The sequence below is a fragment of the Xyrauchen texanus genome, chromosome 41 (genome assembly GCF_025860055.1).
Source record: "Xyrauchen texanus isolate HMW12.3.18 chromosome 41, RBS_HiC_50CHRs, whole genome shotgun sequence".
Classification (NCBI taxonomy): Eukaryota; Metazoa; Chordata; class Actinopteri; order Cypriniformes; family Catostomidae; genus Xyrauchen; species Xyrauchen texanus.
Window position 1 is genome coordinate 26,839,342 of NC_068316.1, and position 17,910 is coordinate 26,857,251.

General features: G+C 39.1%; 1 protein-coding gene across 3 annotated transcripts in view; it reads right to left on the reverse strand.

Moving 5' to 3' along the window:
* The window catches only part of sugct (succinyl-CoA:glutarate-CoA transferase), a 135,410-nt gene that overhangs the window by 87,710 nt on the left and 29,790 nt on the right, over positions 1 to 17,910 (reverse strand). For all 3 annotated transcript variants that reach the window (XM_052113614.1, XM_052113616.1, XM_052113613.1), the window contains exons 10-12: positions 4,832 to 4,903; positions 4,554 to 4,651; positions 3,061 to 3,163 (exon numbers count right to left, since the gene is read on the reverse strand). In XM_052113614.1, the coding sequence (XP_051969574.1) occupies positions 3,061 to 3,163; positions 4,554 to 4,651; positions 4,832 to 4,903 (273 nt within the window). The remainder of the gene's footprint in view (positions 1 to 3,060; positions 3,164 to 4,553; positions 4,652 to 4,831; positions 4,904 to 17,910) is intronic.

Consider the following 17,910-nt stretch of genomic DNA (forward strand, 5'->3'; position numbering starts at 1 on the left):
TTGGTTTCCTCGCTCAGTCAAAAGGAGCGATGGCTTTGCGGTGTCCTCTGTCAGATAGCATCTCCAGATGGATTCATCATCCTCAGCTGTCAAAGCTGCCAGAATGTAACTGTACTGGGCATTTCTGGATAAACTTCGGCTGATGCAGATGCTGAATGTGTTATATGACACCTGACTGACTTCCAGACATGCTTTGTTATCTTTTAACTTGTAAAAGTCCTTAGAGATGCACTGACCAGATATACTAGGATAACTTAGATAAGATTAGATAACTCGAGTTTAGTTAAGACAACTAGTTTCTGAACAGGGTACAGATACAATTGTGTTTATTGAATGTATTCAGATTTTAAAAATAATTTTATTGTTAATGCATTCATAAGAGCCATTTCTAAGCTATTAAATATTTGAGAGCAGAGCAACTTATTGCACTTTACAATAAGTTTGTATTTGTTAATATTAGATAAAACATTAGGTATCATTAATTAACTATATTTTTTACAGCATTAAAAACAATGGTTCATGTTCATATTTGAAAATACAATAGTTCATTTATATTTTATGTTAGTTCATAATGCATTATCTAATGTTAACGAATACAACTTTTCATTTTAAACATGTATTAGTATATGTTAAAATTAAAATGAGTTAATGCTTTAAAAGTATTGTTCATTTTTAGTTCAGGTTAATGTAGTTAACTAATGTTAATGAACATAAACTTATTGTAAAGTGTTACCAGTTTTTATAACTTTAATGTTGTACCATTAATGTTAATGATTATGATACGATTGAGAGGGGGATGTAACCTAGTTGTTTAAGATTTGGGCTTGTTTCTAAAAGGTTGACGGTTTGAACCCCACAAGGGATATTTCATGAACTCACATCACAATTGTGGCAGGGTCTTAACCTCAGATTACTCTATGGGAACTGACCCTGTGTTAAGTGTAGTGGAAAGGGGCGTTCATACTGACAGCAATTTGCAGCGTAAGCAATTAATTTTCAATGCAAGTTTGCAATTGGATGTACGATGGGTGATGTGGTATGGGCATATCCAACGTCATGACAAGCTGAGAAAAGTTTAACTTTTGAAAAGTGTGTTTAATTGTCAGAATTTCTGGCGAGTTTTATTCATGAACTGAAAATAATTAATCTTGTTAATGATATTGATGAAGTTTAAATACAAATGCCCTTCAGAGTGTTTATTTCTAGTTATACAAAAACGTATTTGTTGTTAAAATAGAATGTCATCCTATTTCTACAGGCAATAAATCAAATTCGTGATCAGATTTACAAAAATCTATGGCCAGTTGTGCAGCCCATCAATAACGTTAGAGCGACCAGCAGAAAGAATCCCTACTTTGACCAACAGTGAAATTGGAATTTCAACTAGTAAGTAATTAATAAAAGTAATCTGTAATTGGATTTGAATAGGAGTGAATGACAGATGATTGTGATATTCTACTAGTAAAAAGGTTTTTTAAGGTTTTTTTACTAGCTGAAATGCCATTTTTAATATCAAGAATTAACATTTCTACTAGTGCTAATGTAAATACTGCTCCCAAAAATCAGCACTCACATTAGTAGTAATTCCATTGCTAATATCACAAATTAGCACTTTAACTAGTGAAAACTGAAATGTTGATATCTATAATTCATATCCTGCACATGATTAAAAGTCAATTTGGCTTGCCATAGACTTGATAGAACTATGTCCTGATAAACATAACATTGTCGAATCACTTACAATCTGTGTTAAAAGTTTTTTTGTATATGTACAATGCTATTGTTGACAAAAAGCTTGTTATATCATATTTTTACCCATCTCCAAAATTTCATCACATTATTCAAGCTACATTATTACATCTGTTTAAAACAATCTGACAATAAGACAACTATGATTAAATGACAATGAGACAAAATGCTAAAATTCAACACATTACGGTATTTTAACAAATCATCTAGTGGGCATTTGCATGACGTGGTCAAAGGTGGTTTTACTCAGTCAGCCAGTTTGTGTTGAGAGAAAGATTGCTTTGCCCAAATATGTATTTATGTGTATATTCTTAGATTCCGTAGATCTAACACATGATATACATGTTCTCTTCTTGACATTTTGCAGTAAGATATACTGCCTTTGATTATGTAAAAATGAATGACTAACATGGCTAATATGTTTTCATATTTTTCATGAATAAAAGTGGTATTGAAACAGCAAATATAGCAAACCGCATGGGATAAAATTAGAGTATTGTCTCACTGGAATGTTTCAAATCAATTCTTAAAGACACATGGATAAAATAATGTTTGCTGATTCTGAACATATGATGTGCTAGAGAGAAAACCAAGTTAATGTAACTTCTGAGCACTGAAATTAGTGCAGGCACTTTCCGTACCAACATGTGGTTGAAATTAAGTGTGTGTGTGTGTGTGTGTGTGTGTGTGAGCGTGTATTTATCACTTTGTGGGGACCAAATGTCCCCATAAGGATAGTAAAACCCAATATTTTTGACCTTGTGGGGACATTTTGTCAGCCCCCATGAGGAAAACAGCTTATAAATCATACTAAATTATGTTTTTTGAAAATGTAAAAATGCAGAAAGTTTTCTGTGAGGTTTAGGTTTAGGGGTAGGGTTAGGTTTAGGGGATAGAATATAAAGTTTGTACAGTATAAAAACCATTATGTCTATGGAAAGTCCCCATAAAACATGGAAACACAACATGTGTGTGTGTGTGTGTATGTGTGTGTGTGTGTGTGCGTGTGTGAGATGCAGGGAAACTGCATCTTTGGTATAAAAGAACAGGTTCAAATTCCAGCAGTGTTAAAATACATGCTCTGGGGACATGTACGATAGCATAGCTCATTTGACTTTATTAGCTAATGATGTTGATGAAAGAAACAGACTTAACGCTTCTTTTTTTTAACCAAGCAAGTTTTGCTAAACAGTATTATCTGAACAATACAAGTGGACACTCACCTTTCTCAACTGCATGGTGTCAGGTTATCCTTTACTAAAGAATATACTACATTTGAAGGTGTAACTGTGGATGTGACCGCAAACTAACCTGTGCGTTTGTGAAAACCTGCTGAATATTGTTAATAGGGCCACAGGGGACGCCTGTGCCATCAAAATGTCTCAGCCACTCCCCGGTCGTCTTCTCCATGAACCTGAGGGAGGACAGAGGACTGAGCGGATTTTGGAAAGGGACAGAAGGGTGGGGTACTGGAAAACAGTGCAAGGATACGATAATATGACCAAAAATTCAAGTGACGTTTGGCCAAATCCTCTGCCCACCCCCCAGAAGGACAAGAGGCCTCTGTATTAACCGGCATGCATACTGGAACACCACAAACACTTTGAAATATTTAACTATTTATATCCGAACTTAACTGAAGTCCTCTTTTTCTTCTGATATTTTAAACGTATAAAGTTTCTCATATTGTTGATATATATGATCTTTAGTTCAGATGCTGATTCATCCAAACAGAATGTGCCATTTGAATTTTGTAAAGGTGGTGAAATATGTGCGGGTTCATGAAAATATAATTAAAAGTCTAGAGTCATTGATTTGTCATCTTATTAAAGTTTCCCAAACCCAGACTGGAAACTGCAGCAGATACAAGCCAACGAGGACAAGGACAGGGCATTCTTGGCTGAATGCTGGGGGAATAGCTATAACATCCAAATTTAAGAATTGGCTCCCCTCCAAATGAGTTTGGATTTATAATTAAATTAGCCAAATGTCACAGTGTGATGAATTGGAACGACAGCTGGAGGAATTTTTTTGAATTCTAAGAAAATCAATGCAGTCACACAGCAGAGGAATATCATTACTCTAACACAAGTTTTGTGACAAAGCATAAATAATTACATAATTAACTTTGACTAATGATTCCCTGCACTACCAAAGGTTCAAGACATTGTTTTAGATACCTTTATAGAAATAATTATTGGCGTATAAGCCTATATTTACTCAATTATCATTTAATTTAATTTGAATAAAAATGTATGTTAAATGTTTTTGTTAACATTAGTAAACTACATTATATAAACTAACAATGAGCAATATTTACAGTATTTATTAATCTTTGTTATTGATAATTTTAACATCTAATATATTTTTTTAAATATAACATTGGTTTATGTATATAAACAAACAGGGACTACAAATAAACAGTTGTATTTTCATAAATGTTAACAAATAAAACAGTAAATTGTTACAAATTAATTATACATTTAATTTAATTTCGTTTCAATTAATTTTAAAATTACTTAAAAACAAGAATGGTATTTGTTAACATTATTTAACTAAACATTACATAAACAATGCAATGAACATTGCTTTTACGGCATTAAGTAATCGTGGTTCATGTTAATTTCAAAATTAAATTAAAATTAAATCAAATTAAATGTATTAATGACTATAGGTAGCATTTCAAACATTTATACTAAATTCAATTCTACTGAATAGTTATTTAAAAGGCATTCTCAATTCAATTCTGAATGTCACCCTGGTTCCTGCATTATTTTTGAGTTTAAATAAAAGGTGAGGCTTACCTCTCAGAGAGAACCTCCAACAGCTCTTTCCGGTGCTGAACTCTTAAAGTGTTGCTTTTGTACTTCGGGCTCTCTGCCAGGCCATTCAAACTCAGAACCTTGGCAATACAGACATGTTAAGTGACAAAACTGTGTTAGGAAATGTGAAGCCTTTTCTATCTGTCAAAACAAATGGATTCAGCTGTAAAATATGCCAGTGATTGAAATGTACAAATAAAGCATGGCTAGATTTATTAACATGTGTCTTTTTGAGTACACAATAAAAGCTTTTTGCTTACTTTGCACACTTTCATAAATTGCTGGTCATTTCCCGCTGCCACAACAAGATATCCATCTTTGGTCTTGAAACCCTGCAAACACAGTGATTTAACATTAAGTACATATACAGAACACACTGAAAGCTAAATTGTGTAAGCAATAAAGAAAAAAAAAGCACACACCGTCTGCTATAAACTGAAACAGAATGACAATTTTAGAATCTTTGAGCAATTAAAAGTACAGCCCTACAAAAGACAAAAATAATTCATGTAAACCTGCCTCTGCTATCCTTTTAAGGAAACCTTAGAGAAGTCTTGTTTGTGCTTCTAAATGACCCTACATTACAGGAGTTTGCATCAGGTCCTCAAGGTGAGTCTGAATTTACAATATGCACATGATTTTTAAAGGAAATCTTTCAAAAACAGTTGAGGCCCACAATTACCCTGTCCCACAAATTCTTCAGGTTGAATTTTGTGGATATCGGCCTCCAATAAATACACTTAGACATTCATTCCACTAAAAACTGCTTCAGGCTCACTGACTTCTTGTAGGCCTAATAGTTCCACATTCACATGAAAACACAGCCAAACCAAGACTTAGCAACAACTTCACAGTGTCTCCCACAACTTTCAAAGGAGATCTGTTCTCGATTGGGTTCATCGGTCACAGAGGTAAGATAAACAATAATCCACAACAAAACGGCACAAAACTGCTGAGAAGCAGTGAACTATCAGGGACCAAAACCAAACGGCACCTCTGGGACGATTTTCCAAAGCCAGTGAAGCCACATTCAATGGGAATCAAAAGGAATCACAATGTATGTCAAACAAAATAATTCCTCTCACAAATCATTTCCTTTTTTCGTCAGCATCCTGTAAAATAAAATACCTTGACCTGAGCACTCGGACAAGGGACGGGTCACGATGGCCAACTCGTCGAATTGTTGTCCTTCCACCAACTAGTTCAATTGTTTTCAAACTGAAGTCTGCAATCCCCCAAGGCGGTGCAAAAGGGGGCAAGGAGGTTGATGGAAAATTTCCAACTTGATCCCACAGGAAATCAAAATGTTGCTTTTGAAAGTTCATGTACCCTGACATCAAACTTATTCAGCTGAATTACTGTCAAGCACCATCCCCTTTCAGACATTTTTGCATCAACTGAAAAGGAGTGTCGATCTTACAATTTGGTGACATTAAAGTCCCCAGTACAAGTATAGGTATGGTATTTATATTGTTTAATTTCACCCCAATAACAATTTATTAGGCTTGGTAAAAAGAACATCTTTGACAAAAATACTAAGCGCTAAATCATCAGATTTACTGTATATATATATGTAGTACTTCCAAGAATAGTTTATATCGGAGAAGCGATACACAAATGTTTTTATAGAGATTCAAATAGTTTCTTAAGGTTAATATATGTATGCAAGATCATTCAAGCAACCCGTCATTTTGATTTTGAAATGATGTAGTTTTGCATATTCCTACCTCAGATAGACCCAAAGTTCAACTAATGTTACCTCCTCAGATGCAATTCACCAGCTTCCATTGGACCACCTGCAAGAGTAACTAAAGACATCGCTAATTGTCTATTGGCCACAGCTGCACACCTTAGAACAAAGTGTGCATTCATCAAGCTAGCCTCTCTTAGCACAAGGGATTTGCTCTATGTATATTTATTCTGGTGCCACCCTGGCAGTACAATAGGTTAAGTGAGAAACAAAGTGCACAGACCACAGTTAATGAGAGTGTTTTGACACAATGAAGCCCATCAGAGTAAATTATTTCAAATGAATAAATCAAGAACATGCCACAAGGTCACATGCCTGGGGAAACAGCAGGAAGGCACACACACACACACATACTGCACACAAACAAACACACTTCAGCTCAAATCAGCTCCTTAAAACTTGTCGAGCAACAGTGCTCTTATCCAAATTGTGCTCTCACCAGGATGTTTCCAAACTCGTGTGAAGCACCCTGGGCCGTGCTGAATGGCACTCTCATTTACAAGGATCCCAATGTTGTTGAACTTGATATCATATCTCATTGTGTATCGCTGCACACAGTGTCCAAATTTAACACTCACAATATTTGCCAGCTTGCCGGTAACTTAATTAGGTACAGCAAAAACTTTGACAATGAAGCCAATAAACAGGTGAATTGTACTAAGTTACGTGCATCAGAATGTGTAGCGTGCACTGTGAATACACCTGGAAAGGAGGAGGCGAGAACCGGCTTGACGATATAAATAATATTTTAATAAACAACTTAAGCAAAAGATAAACACACAGATATGACGAACATGTCCGTAAATGATCTCTCTCTCCCGCACAATCATCTGCAGTCCACCTTTATCCCGCTCGAAGGCTTGATTAGCCTAATACGGGACCAGGTGTGTAGATCACGACCCGGCCCGCCCTCTGCCCTGCCACATTCCTCCCTCGTTCTCTCAGGCTGGGGAGCCCCTTCTTTCCCTGGGGGAGGGCGTGCCCTAAGTCTACCTGGACGAGGGAGGGGGCAAGGGGAGGGAAACAGAAATAATTAAACTGGGGGGGTTCTTCCTGTAACAGTGTAGTACCCCCACAAAAAACACTGTAAAATTTAAAAGAGAGGGAAAAGGCCTACGCAGAGCGGCAGTGAGAGAGAGATGAAAAAAAAACTACTCGCCGGTTCTCTGATACACCGTCGCATGGTCCTCGATCACTTCTTCACCCTCTCAGGCGGACGACAGCCACTTCTCCCCGGGCGGACCGGAGTCAGACTGACTACCCCCGGCGGTCAGAACGCCCCTCAGCGTTCTCGGCGTCTCGTGGGGACACTCCTCCGCCCCTGGCAGCGGCCCTACCGCTCCAGGCGGTCGGGGAACACTTCCCCCTTTCTCTCGCGGAAGGCGGTCTTCCTTTGACCCCTCGGCGTTTCTGGGGGATGGCAGGGCTCTCCTCCGCCCCTGGCAGCGGCTCCATCGCTCCAGGCGGTCAGGGAGTCCAGTCCCCACTCGCCTCGTGGACGGCGGCTGTTCACCACGTCCGGGCGGTCGGTCTACTCCTCCCCCGGTGGATGGCAGCGGTGCTCCCCTGGGTGGATGGCAGTGACTCTCAAAAAATCACATAAGGCAGCATAAAAGTAATCCAAGTGACTCCAGTGGTTTAATCCATATCTTCAGAATAATATTATAGGTGTGGGTGAAAGTCAATTTTTGCTAGAAATTATCCTCCCTGCCCAGAAGGGTGCATATGCATGAAGAATGTGAATCACCAAAAATACAAGAAGAATGTGAAAGTTAAAGTGGAGATTGACTGAGCAGGGAAGAATTTAAAACTTCTAATTCAATAATAAAAGTTTATACTATAGTTTCCACTTATGATATATTGCATGAGACAGTGGTTCCATAAAATGAGGCTTAAAATATAATATCACCCTATTTTAAAGCTCTAGATATGTCCTGGTTGCAAGTTGATTTGTTTCATCGTAGGTACATATACCAAACTTAATTATCAGCTGAAGACAGATTTTACTATTTTACAACACCTGCTACAGATAGCAATGAGGTTTCTGCATGATATTATACCGTAAACATTTATCAATATTTGAGACGAGAACATTCAGAGCCACAGCAGGTGATTAAACAATACTGAGGGTTCATTTTAAATAAACATATGAAACAGCAGTGTTGCTAGACCCTGGCTGATAGGGCTGAAGTCCCGAAACCTTTGTTAATAGCCATGAATGTTTTGTGATAAAAAAAACAACAACAAAAAAAGTAAGGCTTAATAAAGTTCATTACATCAGGGTAAATAAGCAACAAGGTAGGCTGCCATTCTGGATTCAAATGTAAATTCATTCCGATCATTGAGCCCAACTGCAATAATTGACAGTTCACATTTTTAATCGCTGTTCGTGCTCAAGTTCATCTGATGAATCAGTACAAATGCCTCGTGTGGGAGCTTTCTATTTTCTCTCACGGGGGTGCAGCTTTTCTGTATCAGAGGCATTGAGGTTTTATTATGCAAGCCTTATTTCTAAATATATAATCTATAACCTCATTTCTAATCTTCATTTGATTTTAACAGTCCACACACAAAGTAGATTTTAATGCATGCGCCAGTCAACTTGTTTGGTTATTTGGGTTTAGCCGGGAGTCGGTACGCGGGAATAAAGAATGTTTATTGCAAATGGAATGCAGCACAGTTTAAGCAGTATAAGCCTAATTAGCACAACACATAGGTCTTAAAATGAAAGTCAAACAAAAAGGACTGTATGTGCGTTCTACCCATGCTAGTTCACATTTCCATGTCATGTGCGTGGAGTTAAACTGATGCGTTTAAATAGGGTGCCTTGATTTTTAAATGGTTTAAAATCAAATGACATTGAACTTGCCTAATTATTTTACTTAAGTCTGCAAAAATACTATCTTACCGTTTATCAAGCGTTGAAACTTTGCTTTGTTAAAAGCAACCAGGAATCATGAAACTCAACGCAGGTGTTATTTCAAGTTATATTTAACTTTACTGTGTGATCCCACAATGGCGTTTTACTGCCACGTTAAATAAAATGCAAAGAAATAAGATTTCCATAATAAAGTCGTAATATTTTGCTAATCAAGTAAAAATTACGAGAATAAAGTTGTAGCATTAAGAGTTTAAATTCGTAATAGATTGAGAATAAAGTGTAGCATTATGTCATTATATAAAGTCAAAATTATTACAGATCATAAAATGAATGCTTTTAATTCATTAATAAAAAATAAAAAATAAAAATAAAATAAAAAAAAAGACCAGTATTGGAATGCCAGGTTTAGTAGATGATGATAACTTTTTATTTTTGGATGAACTACTTATTTAACTGTATCAGATTAATTTTCAGCATAATGGTTACAACATCTGTTGATTTGTTGCCATTTAAATATTGACATCATGAAATAAGAAAATGATCAATGATTCATGACAGAACAGAAGGTTGGTCCTGCTCCTCTCAAACTTTTCCAAAGAGATTCTTACATAGTAAAGGACAATTAGCATACCCTAAATGAGCCCCAATCTGAAAGTAACCTGTTGCCTTCCGGTGACTCTGGGGAAATGGAGACATGAATAAAGTTCTCACGGAAGACAAAGCACTAAAGGCTTTTTGGTTTATTCATAACCAAATGACCTATGAGACATCCCAACCAAGTGTTGCAAACAGGCCAAATGCAATAATGATAAGATATTTGATAGAGCAGCAGAAATGAATCAATGTGTCAACAGTGTAAGTCGGGTTCCCAAAAAACATAGAGAAATAGTTTTATAGCTATAGCCTATAAAAATATTTAAACTAAACTTAAGACATACAATGACCTCTGAGGTTAAGTGATTATATATACTTCTGTAGAAATCACAAGCAAGTGTGATTTAATTTGAAAAACAAAACTAAATTTTATCATGTTTAATAACCAAATTCCTGGAGTTTAACTGCATTTGGTACTGATGTGTGAATGGTACTAGCAAAACTGACAAAGTCTTTGCATGTGTAAATAGCACATGTGGTACATATGCCAATAAAGGCAACCCAATGGTTTACCTGGTTACCTGTGTGAAAGAGGCCAAAGAGAGGGGGAATTGACAAAATTGACAAAACAGCAATATATATACATATAAAAACATATATTTTTCTCAAGTGCATTCTCATTCATACCAGCCAAACTATCCAACTAATACATGAAGCTATAGCTTATCTTGCAGCTCACACAACAGCATATTAAGCAGATAAAATTATAATACAAGTTCAATCTTAATTCTAAACACCTACCATGTTGGTTTACAGTTTTTTATGTTCCCGCTTACCAACTGAAATTCAAGTTACCGTTGTACAAACAAACACTGCATCATGCTTTATGTATTTTTAAAAATGCACTTATTGATGTACTTATTGGCATGGGAGTTTTTTAATTTAAGTTTGAAAGGCTTCCAGTATTGGCCACTAAGTAGTTAGGTCTGAAAAAATCTCTAGCATCATTTATGGATAATATTTTAAGTGTCCAAATACTTTTTGGGGGCCACTGTAACTCATTATGTGTAGCTATCAAGCTTGGAAAGACTCAGTAGTCCCGTTTACTTGCACCTGAATAATCAGTTTATAATCCAACTAATAGCTCAATCGGATTGAAAAGCCTTCATGTAAACACAAAAATTATCCGATTGAGCTGGATCCCATTGTAATTTCCATGTGATTGAAGGGGGTTGTGTATATCTAAAATCATTTGTATAAAAGAAAAATATTAGCCATGTAAACATTTGAATTCAACTATGTAAAGGGATTAAAGGGAAAGAAGGAGGCGAGAACTAGCTTGACAATATAAATAATATTTAATTAAGAACTGAAACAAAAAGACAAACACACACACAGGTGTTGGACAGCTGTTTGAAAAGCTCTCTCTCTCGCTCCCTCTCTCTCGCACTGCAGCTTCCAGTCGGCCTTTATCCCTCTCTGATTAGCTGACTAGCCTGATTAGGGGCCGGGTGTGTGGAATCACAACCCAGTCCCGCCCTCCGCCCTATCACAGACTACTTTCTCAATCGTATTCTAAAATACTTTGCTCTCATGCGCAGAGCAGGTGTGCGTATGTTTGTTTATACTTGTCACAGGAACCTAATTTATACAAAGCAATGATTATTAAGGCTATGCAGGCTCACACTGAATATTCTGGAGGGCACATATGTTCTCTCATGACATCACAAAGCAATTATCATTCTTAATAGGGACTTTAAAGCTAAAAACAGCATTTATAGTTGCCATCCTGCTATAAATGTCTCATTTTGAAATCTGTATGTTTGTGAAGTTTTGACAAATTGCTCATTTGTATTTACACATGACAAAACAAGCATCATCGCACCTTTGGCCCCACCCACTGTCATGCGGGTCAAGAGAGCAGGCCTTGTGTGTCTAACTATTCCTAACATAAGTGGACCCATCTGGAGTGTTTCTAATTATTTTGTTTATAAACATGAACTACAAAAACTTTGACCGCTGTAATGTATCTCGCCGCTTTTAAAAGATGCGCTGTCAAGTTACAACACTGAAAAGGAGAAGCAATTACCTTTAGCTGCTGCCTCTGTCATGAACGCAATCGTTCTCCCAGCTGCGCTATTTTTAATTGTTGGTGTATGTAAAAATAGGATGTCTTTGATAATGGACGTCTTTGAAGATGGACACTGTAACGGTATTCAATGGAAAGGAGGCGGCGAGAACCTTTTCAATATAAATCATAGTTTTAATGATAAACTCAAAAGACCATATAAACACACACATGACGGACATGTCCGTAAACGATCTCTCTCTCCCGCACGACACCCTGCAGTCGACCTTTATACCTCCTCCACCCTCTATCGGATGACAGCCGCGCCTCTCCGGGCGGATCCGAGGCAGTCCTCCAGCCCCTGGCGGACGGAACACCACTCCGCGTTCTCGGGGAACAGAAGGGGTCTCCCCCGCCCCTGGCAGTGGTTCTCTCGCTCCAGGCGGTCGGCAGCGAGCCCCTCCCTGTCGCATTTCAGCGGCCGGTAGGCGACTCCTCCGCCCCTGGCAGCGGCCCTGACCATTCCAGACGGTCGGCTAGGAGCCCCTTCTCCCCTTGCGGTCGGCGGCCATTGTCCTCGTTCAGGCGGCTGGGCTCCTCGTCCCCCGGCAGATGGCCGCGGCTGCTCCGTTGGGGTGGACGGTAGTGGCGAGAATTCTACTACGGCGTATCCCTCCTCCTTCCCGGGCTTCGGCACCAGTGTAACAGTATTCAATGGAAAGGAGGCGAGAACCGGCTTTTCAATATAAATAATAGTTTTAATGATAAACTCAAAAGACCACATAAACACACACATGACGGACATGTCCGTAAACAATCTCTCTCTCCCGCACGACACCCTGCAGTCGACCTTTATACCTCGGAGGCTTGATTAGCCTAATACGGGACCGGGTATGTATGATCACAACCCGGCCCCGCCCTCCGCCCTGCCACAGACACCTTTGATGTTTTCATGTGTTTCCGGCGATGTGCACCTCAGTGTGCCTAACAGTGTTGCCAACTATTTTCAATGGAAAGTAGCTAAAGCCTGCTCGAAAAGTAGCTAAATGTCGCCAGATGACGTCATGCGTTATTAGCATATTAATGACGTCATCACGTCGGATTTGCATTCTGCCTAATTTGTCGGTACTGTAGCCTACTTCAGTTTATAATAACGGTTATCTCCCCTAAACCGTGCTCATACTGTTTTTATATAAGTGTATAGCCGAATGTCCAGTAAAACAGTTCTCAATTACATATTTTCTGTTAGACAACGGAACGTAACTTAGCTAACGTTACATGTTTATGAGTTTGAAGAAGGTTTACTGTTTGGATAAGTAAAATGTATAGAGTCTGTAAATATACGATCTGAAGTCGGAGAGTTCAGAAACCGAACCGGAATGAACTAAAACTCTGATTAGTAGTGAATATAAGCGCATGCCAAGAAAAAACGGTCAAATTAAATGTTTTTAATTAAAACAAAGGAGAAGGCAGCTGCTATGTGATCACTGATTGGTTCCTGCTAACACAGCGTGCACATGCGCAGCTCATTCATGTCTATGTCCGCTGGTGTGCAGTCAACGGAATGTGCTGCTCCTCTCAGCCGCTCACTGAACAGAGCAGACACAGCGGGGAAGTAAGTCCTCACGCTTGCAGTACTGGCGATATTTGGAATTTGGAAAGTTGCTAAGGTTTGTCCAAAAAGTCGCTAGATTTGTCGCTAGTCGCTTTTTTGAAAAAATGTCGCTAAAGGGGTCTGAAAAGTCGCTAAAAATAGCGACAAAGTCGCTAAGTTGGCAACAATGGTGCCTAAGGTATGTGTGTACGTCATTTCACCCTTTCTTTGGACTACGATGTGATCTTTTTTTTTCAGTTCATATCAATGTGGATTGCTTGTGAACAGTCATCATACGATTCAAGCTTTGCAAGGAACTGTTATTGAAGGATAAGTCAGTTAAAACACTTCAAAATGTAAGTAAAGCATTTAATTCATAAATATTTCAAATGTCATGACTGTCAGTTTATGGTGTTGAGTGATAACAGTTGTGCTTAAGATGAACAGGTTAATATATTCAGATGCAATGTGTTGGATGTGTTATGTGTAAAACCTGCAATTTTGTTTTATAATGTCAAGGTTTGCTGAGCAAAGTGAGTAGCATAAGAAGAAAGCTTTTCTGGCATATTTTTTAGATCTCAACAAATCAAAAATGCCAATTACAGACTTTGGTGCCATTCTCACTTTCTCAGCCTATCTCCACTTCTTCAGAACGCAACGACTGACTCTCTTTGCAAGAGTAGAAGTTTGTTCAGAATACATGTAATGTCATATAAATGAATATATGTATCAGACTACAATGTTTAGGGGAAACATAAACAGTACATTCAAAATCTGCATTCAGATTGAAAATTAGTGTATGTAAACATAGCTAGCTACCACAATATTTGTGGTTGGGGTAACGCAATTTGGAATTAAATTTTTAGTGGTTTTATGTACAGCTAAGTGTGGGATGTGAAAGCTTGAAGCACTTTGTTTGGTCTGCCTTTTATTTTACAGCTAAGAAAAGTCTGAATGAAACAACTACAGTGAGTTTTCTGGCAGGCGCCCGTCCACCAAGAGTGCCTCAGCTAAACTAACACAACACAGCCCCACTGTGGCTGAGATACAGTGTGCTCTGAATCAATATCTGATCTGTGTTTGATCAGTGAGGAAATGGCACATATTTATTTGATCATTCCCAGTAAACAAGACCAGAGAGGACAACACTCTGCCAAATACACATTGTTACATTGACCTACTTTGACTTGAAAAAAGAGCCATTGTCAAAACTATCAGTTTCCATTTGCTGAGTATTTTAAATTACAACTGTATCCATTTTTTAGTTGTAATTTAATCCAGTAATACCAATTTTTCAAATGAGTTCATCAATCTCTCCTGTTCTCACAAGGTGCATATTTGCATTCCATGTGGACTATTTTTAATTGTCGTCTATGCACATGCGTCATATGTATGCTTTTGAGGCATCTCACTGATTTTCAGCACTATAAATGCCACAATTTTGGGATGCTGTGTCAAGTTAAAAGTAGCTCAGTCATGACAACTCTGAAAGATTTAGCATATTAATTTGGAAATGACATATTCATAGGATGTTGGTCTTAGCTGACTAGAACTGCTACACTGCTTCTGTTGCAGAGCAAGTATGGAGACTTGCTACTGCTCGAACATAAACAGATATACTGTACATTGAGTTAAACATGTGGACATGCTGCTCCACAATTAGAAAGAAATAAGACATGCTGCATTAAGCATGTATGACATGTTGCTGGACAATTAGACATAAATACAATCGCCATGTAGCAGATCTAGACCTGTGAAGCTAGGGAGATGGAGGGTTTCAGAGAAAAATCTTGCAGCATGCTTCAATGAAACCAGCTTACTTGCAAAAATAACAAATTTAAATGTTAGTCAAAGAGAGAGTATGCAAGATGATTGGACAACAATGTGCTGCTGCTAGCAAGTACGTAGACTTACTACTGCTAGACATAAGCATGTGGACATGCTGCTGATGCAAAATTAGAAAAACAAAAGAAATGCTGCATCAAAATGTTATGGCATGCTACTACACAATTAGATATAAAATCCCCCAACAAAGCAGGCAAGCTGCAAAAACACATAACACAACCCTATAATTTAGCTCATTTACCCTATAATGAACCCAATTCAGCCATATAACTGACAGCACTATACCCCATAAGACATTTTTGCATCAATGAAAGTGTGAACACAATTCCCTGTAGCACTACTAATCACGAGACACAGGTTCTTGTCCCGTGAGAACTGGAGCTCACATGTGACCATTAATTCAACAACACTTTCAACTTCGGCCACTGGGAGCAGTGATTCAAATTTTGGTAAGCACAGACAGATTTCATGAGAAGGACTTTTTACCTTCTATTACTGAATTAACGAGATCAGTCTGTTCTCACATTAACACCAAAAAAGCAGCTCATGAACAAAATGAAACAACAGATCACTGCCCTAATTATCCAGCAATGGCTAAATGAAAGAGAGACTAAACCATTGTTTAATTAAAATATGTAATGTAGTTTAGAAGTATTTCCGGAGGTGTGATGCAGAGAAACAATATGCACACTTTAACGGTAGCTAGGTTTCCAGCCACGTGAATTTTGGGATATTGTGTTTCAGAAGGGGCAAATGATTGGCCTGCATCAAGCAAAGAAAACATCTAAGGAGATTACTGAAATCACTGGAATTGGGTTAAGAACCGTCCAATGCATTATTAAAAGTAGTGAACTGTCAGTTTCGCGGAAGAAATGTGGTAGGAAAAAAATCCTGAATGTTCATGATCAGAGATCACTAAAACACTTGGTGAAGTCACAGCTATGTTTAATAGTGAAAGTAAGAGCGTTTTCATATGCACAATGCGACGAAAATGTACAGGATTGGGACTAAACAGCTGTGTGGCTACAAGAAAGCATCTTCAATTTGCTAGGGAGCACAAAGATTGGACTGTGGAGCAATGGAAAAGGGTAAATTGCAAAATAACTTGAAAGTGAAAATCCATCCTCCTGCTAAGCACAAGCGCCAGCCTTCACCACGATAGTAACCCCCAAAACTCCAACCTAACAGACTGTGGCGAGGAGGCGGGTGAGGCGCTGAATCAGCTGATCAGCGGGAGAGTGAGATAAGGGGCAGCAGGGGGTACCGGTTCGAGAGAGAGAGATGCATGCAGCCGTGATGCACATTTGTTTATGTTGGTGTTAAGTTTACCATTAAAATTTGTTTACTGTTCAGCTGGATCCCGCTGCCTCCTTGCCCATCCTTTACGTGGTGCCGAAACCTGGGAGGGAGGAGGGATGTGCTGTCGCAGATTCCTCGCCACTGCCATCCTCCAGGGGAGCAGCTGTGGCCATTTGCCAGGGGACGGAGGGGTTGCTGCTGGCAAGGGGAGGAGCGGTCCCATCCACCAGGGGCTGAAGGACTCGCTGTCAACTGCCGGGGGAAGAGCTAGCTGGCATCCACCTGAGGGCAAAGGAACTGGCATCCAGCAGAGGGCGGAGGAGTGGTTGAGGACTGGGCGACAGCAAGTCAGGGTGCCAGCAAGCAAGTTCTTCTCTCTCTCTCTCTCTCTCTCTCTCTCTCTCTCACTCTCTCTCTCTCTCTGTGTGTGTGTGTGTGTGTGTGTGTGTGTGTCTCTGCTTTCCCTTTCCCTCTCTCCACGCCTCCCCTCGTCTCTCCCCTCATGTTCATAGGAGGTGGGGTGGGCCACCGGCTGACAGTACGGCCGGAGGGACAGCAACTCCCCTCCAGAGATGAGGGGGGAGTTAGTCAGACCAGTGTCGCCCCAGACTGAATCGGGCAGGGGAGGAGTGTGACAAGGAGGAGGGCGTGGCCGGGCCGTGATGGAGCAAGGCCGGCGATGAATCAGCTGGTTAGTGGGAGAGAGAGATAATGGGCGGCTGGGGGTGCCGGTTCAAGAGAGAGGGCTGTGCAGTGCTGCACGTTTGTTTATGTTGGTTTACCATTAAAATGTATTTTTACTGATCAGCCGGTTCCTGGCTCCTCCTTGCCTGTCCTTTATGTGTTACACAGAAACTCTTTTTAAATACCAATATAACAAAATATTAAGAATGAACAAATCCCCTATTCTCTACACTTACATTTTTTTTATAAATTAACACTTAATTTCAACCCTTGTTCTCCCTATCAAGTCCCATGCAAAGCATGCTATGAAATGAAAATCCCCTGCCCAGTTTCATCAATGCTCAATTAACACCACAAAAAGTATTCATGTAGTCCAAACTGGACTGGATTAAGAAAACTTCCATTTTACAAATTTAAATGTATAGAATGCTGTCACGGTCCTATCACTTTGTCAGGTTGGGTTTTTGTCAGACAGAAATGTGACATCATCACCCCATTTTTCTTGTGTTTTGTGTCCCGTCTTTGTGTTGAGCGCACAAGTCTGTGTGTGAGCAACCGCCATGCGCTCTTCAGTCGGTCTTGTTTCATGTCCGGAGCATGGCGTCTGGATCCTGACTTCCTGTA